A 10,097-nucleotide genomic window follows, 5' to 3' on the forward strand; every position below is an offset into this window, starting at 1 on the left:
AGTCATTGTCGATCCACTTTTCCATTTTCCATTTGTTTTGTCTTGTTTTCTTACACATCTGGTTTCCATTTCCATCATGAATTGTTGTGTATTTAACCCTCTGTTCCCCCCATGTCCTTGTGTGGAATTGTTTGTTTGTAAGTGCTTGTACTCTGTTACTGGTGCGCATCGGGTTTTGTTCCCATGTAGGTTCGTTTTGTATTAAACTGCTCCGGCTATTACCTATCTCTGCTCTCCTGCGTCTGACTTCACTGCCACCAGGTCCGCAATCCTTACATATACCACACCTCCTCAGGCCTTATTGCTTATTAGAACACATAAGTGTATTATAAGGCATTATAAAGGTCATTAAAATAATTATAATATGTACTTCATAGAAACTGTTACCCTTTATATTCTAATAACTCACATTTTAAGATTCATTATTTCATTTATTCCATGTTAAGGGCTCTAACCAATGAACAAGACTATTTGTCTCCCTCTTGCTGTTGCATGCAGTTCCTCTCTCTCTTCCTCCCTCCCTCTAACCCCACCCTCCCTCTAACCCCACCCCTCTGGCAGAACCAGGAAGTCCATCCCCCTTCACAAACTCTCTTCTGAGGAAACGAAACTGATCTGAGTCTCTGTGTCGTCTGTCTGTGTGAGAGTGAACAACCGTCCCAATGGCTCAACAGGGAGTTCTGCTGGACCAGGACCAGTTCTGTTGTTCTGTCTGTCTGGATCTACTGAAGGAACCAGTCGCCATCCCCTGTGGACACAGTTACTGTAGGAGCTGTATTGAGGGCTGCTGGGATCAGGATGTTCTGAAAGGGGTCTATAGCTGTCCTCAGTGCAGACAGACCTTCAGTCCGAGGCCTACGCTGAGTAAAAATAACATGTTGGCTGAGCTTGTGGAGAAACTGAGGAAGACAGGACTCCAGGCTGCTCCCCCTCCTGCTCTGTGCTATGCTGGACCTGGAGATGTGGCGTGTGATTTCTGCACTGGGACCAGAAAGCAGAAAGCCCTCATGTCCTGTCTGGCATGTCTGGCCTCTTACTGTGAGACTCACCTCCAATCTCACTACGAATCTCCTGCTTTCAAGAAGCACAAGCTGGTCAAAGCCACCGCACAACTACAGGAGAAGATCTGCTCTCATCATGACAAACTGCTGGAGGTTTACTGTCGTACCGATCAGCAGTGTATCTGTTATCTGTGTACAATGGACGAACATAAAGGCCATGATACAGTGTCAGCTGCAGCAGAGAGGACTGAGAAACAGGTAAGACCAGAACAACTTGTTGGTGACTGTCTGATAAACAAAGAATTAAAGATACAGTAGGAACTAAGGCTGTTTGAATATGAGATCATTGAAATGAAATGGATCCTCAGCAGAACAAATATGAACACAAACCTTAAGTATTTTGATATGTTAACCCAGATTCTCCAGATGTATCACCATTTTATAATGTCAAACACTATTATCATTCTGAATGGCCTTTTATGAGTCCAAAGTTCAGTCTCAACCTGTTGATACATGTAGTCCTACCATACAAACTATAATCATTCACATAGCAACAAATAAATAGCATTTAGTAAATGGACCATCCATTTTTTAGACCTTCCTCTCTATGGGCCCTATGTCACATTACTATACTATTGATCTACTGGACTAATAAAGCTTGATAGCTCATTGAAGAGTGATTCTCCACAGAGGCAGCTGGGGATGAGTCAGCAGAAGGTCCAGCAGAGATTCCAGGAGAGAGAGAAGGAGCTGAAGGAGCTCCAACAGGCTGTGGAGTCTTTCAAGGTGAGTATTGTTGACCAGAGGAGACACACCATTTCACCTGTCTCCTCCAGTCAGAGAGAGAGAGAGAGAGAGAGGTAGAGGGGCCCCTATCCAATCCCACTGACCCCACTGTTGGGAACAGGTTGTCACTGCTGAGGCAGTGAAGAAAGTAGAGGAGGATGGGTCAAGGCTGACGGATCCTGAGAGGATCCCTGTGAGTAGTAGATCTGTGACAGCACAGAGGGATGGGCCAACCAGTGATATATGCTTCAGTAAGGTTGGCTTCTTAGTGTTCATAGCAAATGGTTATCAACTGTACCGCAGAAATGGAATGTAAATCACAGAAAAAAAAATGTTCTGGTGGCAGCTGCAGAGAAGTATTTGGTCATACTAGATTTGACTTCAGAAGAGTTCCAGGGTGTGTTGAGTGGTGGTGTCCCGTCCTCCCAGGCCGTTGGCCTGGTGCAGGAGCAGATAGGGTCAAAGTAGTGGAATGGGGTAGTGGGTTTTAATGAGTGTAGGGTTAGTTGGCCTGGTGCAGGAGCAGATAGGGTCAAAGTAGTGGAATGGGGTAGTGGGTTTTAATGAGTGTAGGGTTAGTTGGCCTGGTGCAGGAGCAGATAGGGTCAAAGTAGTGGAATGGGGGTAGTGGGTTTTAATGAGTGTAGGGTTAGTTGGCCTGGTGCAGGAGCAGATAGGGTCAAAGTAGTGGAATGGGGGTAGTGGGTTTTAATGAGTGTAGGGTTAGTTGGCCCTATTTTCTCATGGTGGGAGGGTTTGTTTATCGGTTTCCGCTGTTTATCGGTTAGAGTTGAGGAGGGAGTAGGGTAGTTTGATGTCCTCAACCGAGTGGAGAAGAAACGCCGTCTCTTCAGGTGCGTTGTGGAGAATGGTGTGGAGGAATTATTGATCCTGGTCGGTGAACAGGTGGGAACATATACACTCTGTATCCAGAATGGTGTGGAGGAATTATTGATCCTGGTCGGTGAACAGGTGGGAACATATACACTCTGTATCCAGAATGGTGTGGAGGAATTATTGATCCTGGTCGTTGAACAGGTGGGAGAGGAACATATACACTCTGTATCCAGAATGGTGTGGAGGAATTATTGATCCTGGTCGGTGAACAGGTGGGAGAGGAACATATACACTCTGTATCCAGAATGGTGTGGAGGAGTTATTGATCCTGGTCGTTGAACAGGTGGGAGAGGAACATATACACTCTGTATCCAGAATGGTGTGGAGGAATTATTGATCCTGGTCGGTGAACAGGTGGGAACATATACACTCTGTATCCAGAATGGTGTGGAGGAGTTATTGATCCTGGTCGGTGAACAGGTGGGAGAGGAACATATACACTCTGTATCCAGAATGAACAAGGCGGTGGTTGTGGTAATGTAAAAGGTGAGTCTTGTTACCCGGCTAGTTACCAGTATGATTTATGTGATGGGGTTGTGTTGGTGCTGATTTCGACAAGAGTAGTGGTGTCTAATCTGCCTCCGTTTATTACCACCGAACAGATCCGTAAAGAGTTGGTTCGTTTTGCTAAATGTGGAAGTGTTTTTCTGAACGAAATTCAAGGTTAAACAGGGGAGGGGTGGTACACAGGGTTTGTTAGCACAGAGGAGCCCAGTGATATAATATTATATATATAATATTACTATATGTCCCAGCTGTTTGCTGTGGTTTTGAAGTAATTCTCTTCCAGCCCGCGTTAACCTTGTAGGTTTACCTCAGGTAACTTATTATTAACTATCCTTGTAGGTTTACCTCAGGTAACTTATTATTAACTAACCTTGTAGGTTTACCTCAGGTAACTTATTATTAACTAACCTTGTAGGTTTACCTCAGGTAACTTATTATTAACTATCCTTGTAGGTTTACCTCAGGTAACTTATTATTAACTATCCTTGTAGGTTTACCTCAGGTAACTTATTATTAACTATCCTTGTAGGTTTACCTCAGGTAACTTATTATTAACTAACCTTGTAGGTTTACCTCAGGTAACTTATTATTAACTATCCTTGTAGGTTTACCTCAGGTAACTTATTATTAACTATCCTTGTAGGTTTACCTCAGGTAACTTATTATTAACTAACCTTGTAGGTTTACCTCAGGTAACTTATTATTAACTATCCTTGTAGGTTTACCTCAGGTAACTTATTATTAACTATCCTTGTAGGTTTACCTCAGGTAACTTATTATTAACTATCCTTGTAGGTTTACCTCAGGTAACTTATTATTAACTATCCTTGTAGGTTTACCTCAGGTAACTTATTATTAACTATCCTTGTAGGTTTACCTCAGGTAACTTATTATTAACTATCCTTGTAGGTTTACCTCAGGTAACTTATTATTAACTAACCTTGTAGGTTTACCTCAGGTAACTTATTATTAACTATCCTTGTAGGTTTACCTCAGGTAACTTATTATTAACTAACCTTGTAGGTTTACCTCAGGTAACTTATTATTAACTATCCTTGTAGGTTTACCTCAGGTAACTTATTATTAACTATCCTTGTAGGTTTACCTCAGGTAACTTATTATTAACTATCCTTGTAGGTTTACCTCAGGTAACTTATTATTAACTATCCTGGTAGGTTTACCTCAGGTAACTTATTATTAACTATCCTTGTAGGTTTACCTCAGGTAACTTATTATTAACTATCCTTGTAGGTTTACCTCAGGTAACTTATTATTAACTAGGTTACAGCTACTTGGTGAGGAAGCTCTCTGTTCACCTGGTTATAGATTGTAGTCACCTACAGGGATGGTTGGCGCAAAGCCTTCAAACGTTAAACATGTTCTGGTCATGGTTAACTGTATATATTTTTTTTTTATATATAAAAAGGTGTAAATTCTCAACAAATCACATGTCCCTGTTCTCTTTTTCAAGATGTGGCCGATTTAAACAGTCAGAAGAAAGAAAAAAAAGAAATAACCTTTTTTTATTTGTTTCTAAATGGCTGCTGGGTAACATGATAATCGTTGAAATCTGTTGGTTCGTAGGCATCAAATAGAGAGAATGCTGCGCAGGTTCACTGAGTTGTAAACCTAATGGATAGGTGGAGATCATTGATTTGTAGCTCTGACTCAGTTGCTACCTCAGATTATGAGCCTATCAAGTGTGGTAAATGAGGTATGTAGTTCCCACAGAAGACCACAGGGAGGAGCAAGAGAGATATAAACCCATACAGTTTATCTCTTTAAATACCCTGAACCTAACAATCAATCAAATGTATTTATGAAGCCCTTTTTACATCAGCAGATGTCACAAAGTGCAGTACAGAAACTCTAACCCTTTCTAAGGTCTTCAAAAGCAAAGTTAACAAACAGATTACCGACCATTTCCAATGCCATACAACACTCCTTCCGTGGCCGCCAACTGCGTGGCTGAGGTGCACCCATGACCAGCTCTGAAACTAGATCGCATAGCAGAGAAGGTACGGTGGGATTGGAAATGGTCGGTAATCTGTTTGTTAACTTGGCTTTTGAAGACCTTAGAAAGGCAGGGTAGGATGGATATAGGTCTATAACAGTTTGGGTCTAGAGTGTCCCCCCCTTTGAAGAAAGGGGATGACCACGGCAGCTTTCCAATCTTTGGAGATCTCAGACGATACGAAAGAGAGGTTGAACAGACTAGTAATAGGGGTTGCAACAATGGGGGTGATATGTTTAGAAAGAAAGGGTCCAGGTTGTCTAGTCCAGCTGATTTGTAGGGGTCCAGGTTGTCTAGCCCAGCTGATTTGTAGGGGTCCAGGTTGTCTAGCCCAGCTGATTTGTATTGGTCCAGGTTGTCTAGCCCAGCTGATTTGTAGGGGTCCAGGTTGTCTAGCCCAGCTGATTTGTATTGGTCCAGGTTGTCTAGCCCAGCTGATTTGTAGGGGTCCAGGTTGTCTAGCCCAGCTGATTTGTAGGGGTCCAGGTTGTCTAGTCCAGCTGATTTGTAGGGGTCCAGGTTGTCTAGCCCAGCTGATTTGTAGGGGTCCAGGTTGTCTAGCCCAGCTGATTTGTAGGGGTCCAGGTTGTCTAGCCCAGCTGATTTGTAGGGGTCCAGGTTTTGCAGCTCTTTCAGAACATCTGCTATCTGGATTTGGGTGAAGGAGAAGCTGGGGAGGCTTGGGCGGGTTGCTGTGGGGGACGGAGCTGTTGACCGGGGTTGGGGTAGCCAGGTGGAAAGCATGACCAGCCGTAGAGAAATGCTTATTGAAATTCTCCATTATAGTGGGTTTATCGGTGGTGACAGAGTTTCCTATCCTCAGAGCAGTGGGCAGCTGGGAGGAGGTGATCTTATTCTCCATGGACTTTACAGTGTCCCAGAACTTTTTGGAGTTTGTGCTACAGGATGCACATTTCTGTTTGTACAGTACTGTTGACACCTTAGGGTTGAGTTTGAGTTTTCCAAAATGATCAACAGTGTGGAGATGTTTCAGGAGGTATGGGGGCTCAGGGGGGCTGTCTGTACGGCTGGAGAGGAGGGGCTGGAGAGGAGGGGCTGGAGAGGAGGGGCTGGAGAGGAGGGGCTGTCTGTACGGCTGGAGGGGCTGGAGAGGAGGGGCTGGAGAGGAGGGGCTGTCTGGAGAGGAGGGGCTGTCTGGAGAGGAGGGGCTGGAGAGGAGGGGCTGTCTGGAGAGGAGGGGCTGGAGAGGAGGGGCTGGAGAGGAGGGGCTGTCTGTACGGCTGGAGAGGAGGGGCTGGAGAGGAGGGGCTGTCTGTACGGCTGGAGAGGAGGGGCTGTCTGTACGGCTGGAGAGGAGGGGCTGTCTGTACGGCTGGAGAGGAGGGGCTGTCTGTACGGCTGGAGAGGAGGGGCTGTCTGTACAGCTGGAATGTGGTGCTGGATGGTGTATTGTACTGTGGTGTTGGGGACTGTATAATGTGATGGTGTGGAGGTTGTGGTGGCACGCAATGTGTTTTTAGGAGGGGGGGTGTTAGTGTAATGAGGATGACAAGTCTCTCTCTCTTTCTCTCACTCTGTCTCTCTCTCTCTCTCTCTGTCCCTCTCTGTCCCTCTCTGTCCCTCTCTGTCCCTCTCTCTCTCTCTCTCTCTCTCTCTCTCTCTCTCTCTCTCTCTCTCTCTCTCTCTCTCAATTCAATTCAATTCAATTCGCTTTATTGGCATGACGTAACAATGTACATATTGCCAAAGCTTACTTTGGATATTTACAATATAAAAAATAAATAAAAATGAGAATCAAAAATTGTCAACGGGACAACAGTAACAACAATAACCAACGGTCAATATAACCATACATTCAACAATAACAATAATCATACAGTTGAGGACATGTGCAGGTTTATTGGTCTGTCAGACACTGTCCCTCAACTTATGGCAGGCAGCAATGTAGTGCGCTGCCAACCCACAGCTCTCTGCGTCCTCCCCCAACAGGATGGGTAGCCTATCCTCATCAGAGAGGTCTTTAAAACCTTGAATAAGGATTTCAAATTTGGGGAAATGACACTCTCTAATTGTTTTATATTTTTGACATTTTGTCAGGAAATGCAGCTCCGTCTCAGGTTCTGCTGTTGTGCAGTGGTTGCACAGCCTTTCCTCTACAGGGAGCCAGGTTTTCCTGTGTCTACCCTTCTCAATGGCAAGGCTGTGCTCACTGAGCCTGTACTTTGTCAAGGTTTTTCTAAGGTTTTGATCAGTAACCATGGTCAAATATTTAGCCATAGTGTACTGTCGATTTAGGGCCAGATAGCACTGCATTTTGCTTTGTGTTTGTGCTTGTGTTTCCCAATAAGCAATGTAGTTTTGTTTTGACTGTGTTGTAATTTGGTTTATTCTGATTGATTGGATGTTCTGGTCCTGAGGCTTCAGTGTGTTAGTAGAACAGGTTTGTGAACTCAGCCCCAGGACCAGCTGGATGAGGGGACTCTTTTCTTTGCTCAGCTCTTGGCATTGCAGGGCTTGGTAATGATATGAGAGGGGGTCACTGTATTTTAGATGTTTCCAAAACTTAATTGCTCTTTTTTGAGTTTTTATTATTAGTGGATATTGGCCTAATTCTGCCCTGCATGCATTGTTTGTAGTTTTCCTCTGGACACGTAGGAGAATCTTACAGAACTCTGCATGTAGGGTTTCAATGGGGTGTTTGTCCCATTTGATGAAATCTTGTTTTGCAAGTGGACCCCACACCTCGCTGCCATAAAGTGCAATTGGTTCAATGACATATTCAATTAGTTTTAGCCAAATTTTAATAGGTATTTCAATTTGAATTTGCTTTTTAATGGCGTAGAATGCCCTGCGTGCTTTCTCTCTCAGTTCATTCACTGCCTCATTAAGGTGTCCAGTTGAGCTTATTTTTAAACCTAAGTAATTGTAGTGTGTACAGTACTCTATATATTTTGTACCAATTGAGAACTTTGGTCTAATTCCCTGAGATCTGGATCTTCTCTGGAAAATCATTATTTTAGTCTTTTTGGGGTTTACTGCCAGGGCCCAGGTCTGGCAGTACTGCTCTAGCAGGTCCAGGCTCTGCTGTAGGCCAGGTGCTGTGGGTGACAGCAGGCATAGGTCATCTGCGAAGAGTAGGCATTTAACTTCTGAATTGTGGAGACTAACACCAGGGGCTGAGGATTTTTCTAGAATAGTGGCCAATTCGTTAATGTAAATATTGAAGAGTGCAGGGCTCAGATTGCAACCCTGACGAAGGCCCCGCCCCTGGTTAAAGAATTCTGTCCTTTTCTTACCAATTTTAATGCTGCACGTATTGCCAGTATACATTGATTTAATTATGTCATATGTTTTACCCCCTACACCACTTTCAATAACTTTGTAGAACAGTCCTGTATGCCAAATAGAATCAAATGCTTTTGGAAGTCGATAAAGCAAGTGTATATTTTGGTATTATTTTGGTGGACATGTTTATCTATCAGGGTGTGTAAGGTGTAAATATGATCAGTTGTGCGATGTTTTGGTATAAATCCAATTTGGCTTTTACTCAAGACATTGTGCTTATTAAGGAAGTTTAGAACTCTTACATTGATGATACTACAGAAAACCTTCCCCAGGTTACTGTTCACACAAATGCCTCTGTAATTGTTAGGGTCAAATTTGTCTCCATTCTTAAAGATTGGGGTTATGAGTCCTTGATTCCAGATGTCAGGGAAATAACCTACACTCAGGATCAAATTAAACAATTTTAATATAGCCAATTGAAATTTTGCACTAGTGAGTTTGAGCATTTCATTTAGGATGCCATCAGGTCCGCAGGCTTTTTAAATTTGAGAGCCTGAAGTTTCTTATAGAGCTCCTGGTCAGTAATTGGGGAGTCCAATGGGTTTTGATTGTCCTTTATAGCTTTTTCTAATCCATTCAACTTCTCATGGATTTGGCGTTGTTCTGCGTTTGTGTCAATTTGAACGGTGTTGTAGAGTGTTTTGAAATGGGTTGTCCATATGTCACCATTTTGTATTGCTAATTCCTCTTGTTTAGATTTTTTAGTTTTTTCCAATTTTGCCAAAAGTTGTTTGTGTTTATGGACTCCTCAATTAGTGTCAGCTGCTTGCTGTTGTACTGTGCTTTTTTGGTTCTGAGTGTACGTTTATAGAGTTTTAAAGTCTCACAGTAATGAAGGCGTAATTCACCATTATTTGGGTCTCTGTGCTTTTGGTTGGATAGTGTTCTAAGTTTTTTCCTTATAATTTTACAATCTGCATCAAACCAGTTGTCATCTGTGATTTTTTTAGTTTTGTTTTTTATCAATTTCAATTGTGCTTCTTTTGCCGTTTGCCTGAATATATAGTTGATGTTTCGTACTGCTAGATTGATGCCTTCTTTACTGTGAGTGAATGTGGTATCCAGAAAGTTATCTAAGAGTGTTTGGATATTTTGGTTCCAGGTTGCTTTCTGGTATTCTTCTGTGCTGTTTTGGGCCCATCTGTATGAATTTCTGATGTTGTACAGCTTACTGGGCTGTGAATGTGTGGTTGTTTCCAGGTCTGTTCTTTTGAGGAACAACGTAATTTGGCTGTGATCAGACAGAGGTGTTAGTGGCTTGACAGTGAATGAGCTGAGAGAGAAAGGGTCCATGTCTGTGATCATATAGTCTACTGTACTGTGGCCAAGAGGTGAGCAGTAGGTGAATCTCCCCAAAGAGTCCCCCCGTAACCTACCATTGACAAAGTACAGACCCAGGCTTCTACAGAGCTGCAAAAGATCCCTTCCGTTTTTGTTGACGGTGCTGTCACTGTTGTTTCTATGGGGGAGATTAAGATAGTTAGAAACAGTATGGCCTGTAATAAAGCTGTCCCCTCGTGTGCTCGTTAGATCAGGTAGTGTTCCTGTGCGCGCATTTGTGTCCCCACAGATGAGCACATTTCCCT

At 43.3% G+C, this 10,097-nt stretch overlaps 1 protein-coding gene and 1 long non-coding RNA gene across 2 annotated transcripts in view; both read left to right on the plus strand.

Moving 5' to 3' along the window:
• The first annotated feature begins 542 nt into the window (after nt 1-542).
• The window catches only part of LOC115186728 (tripartite motif-containing protein 16-like), a 13,609-nt gene continuing 4,054 nt past the window's right edge, over nt 543-10,097 (plus strand). Inside the window, exons 1-2 of the mRNA XM_029746254.1 lie at nt 543-1,259; nt 1,692-1,787. Coding sequence (XP_029602114.1) covers nt 663-1,259; nt 1,692-1,787 — 693 coding nt within the window. The 5' untranslated portion in view covers nt 543-662. The remainder of the gene's footprint in view (nt 1,260-1,691; nt 1,788-10,097) is intronic.
• Nucleotides 3,087-4,635, plus strand: LOC115186731 (uncharacterized). The gene is made up of 2 exons (XR_003875863.1): nt 3,087-3,492; nt 4,443-4,635. It is a non-coding gene; the product is annotated as an uncharacterized LOC115186731 (long non-coding RNA).

Source organism: Salmo trutta, unplaced genomic scaffold (assembly GCF_901001165.1).
Source record: "Salmo trutta unplaced genomic scaffold, fSalTru1.1, whole genome shotgun sequence".
In the NCBI taxonomy this organism is placed as follows: domain Eukaryota; kingdom Metazoa; phylum Chordata; class Actinopteri; order Salmoniformes; family Salmonidae; genus Salmo; species Salmo trutta.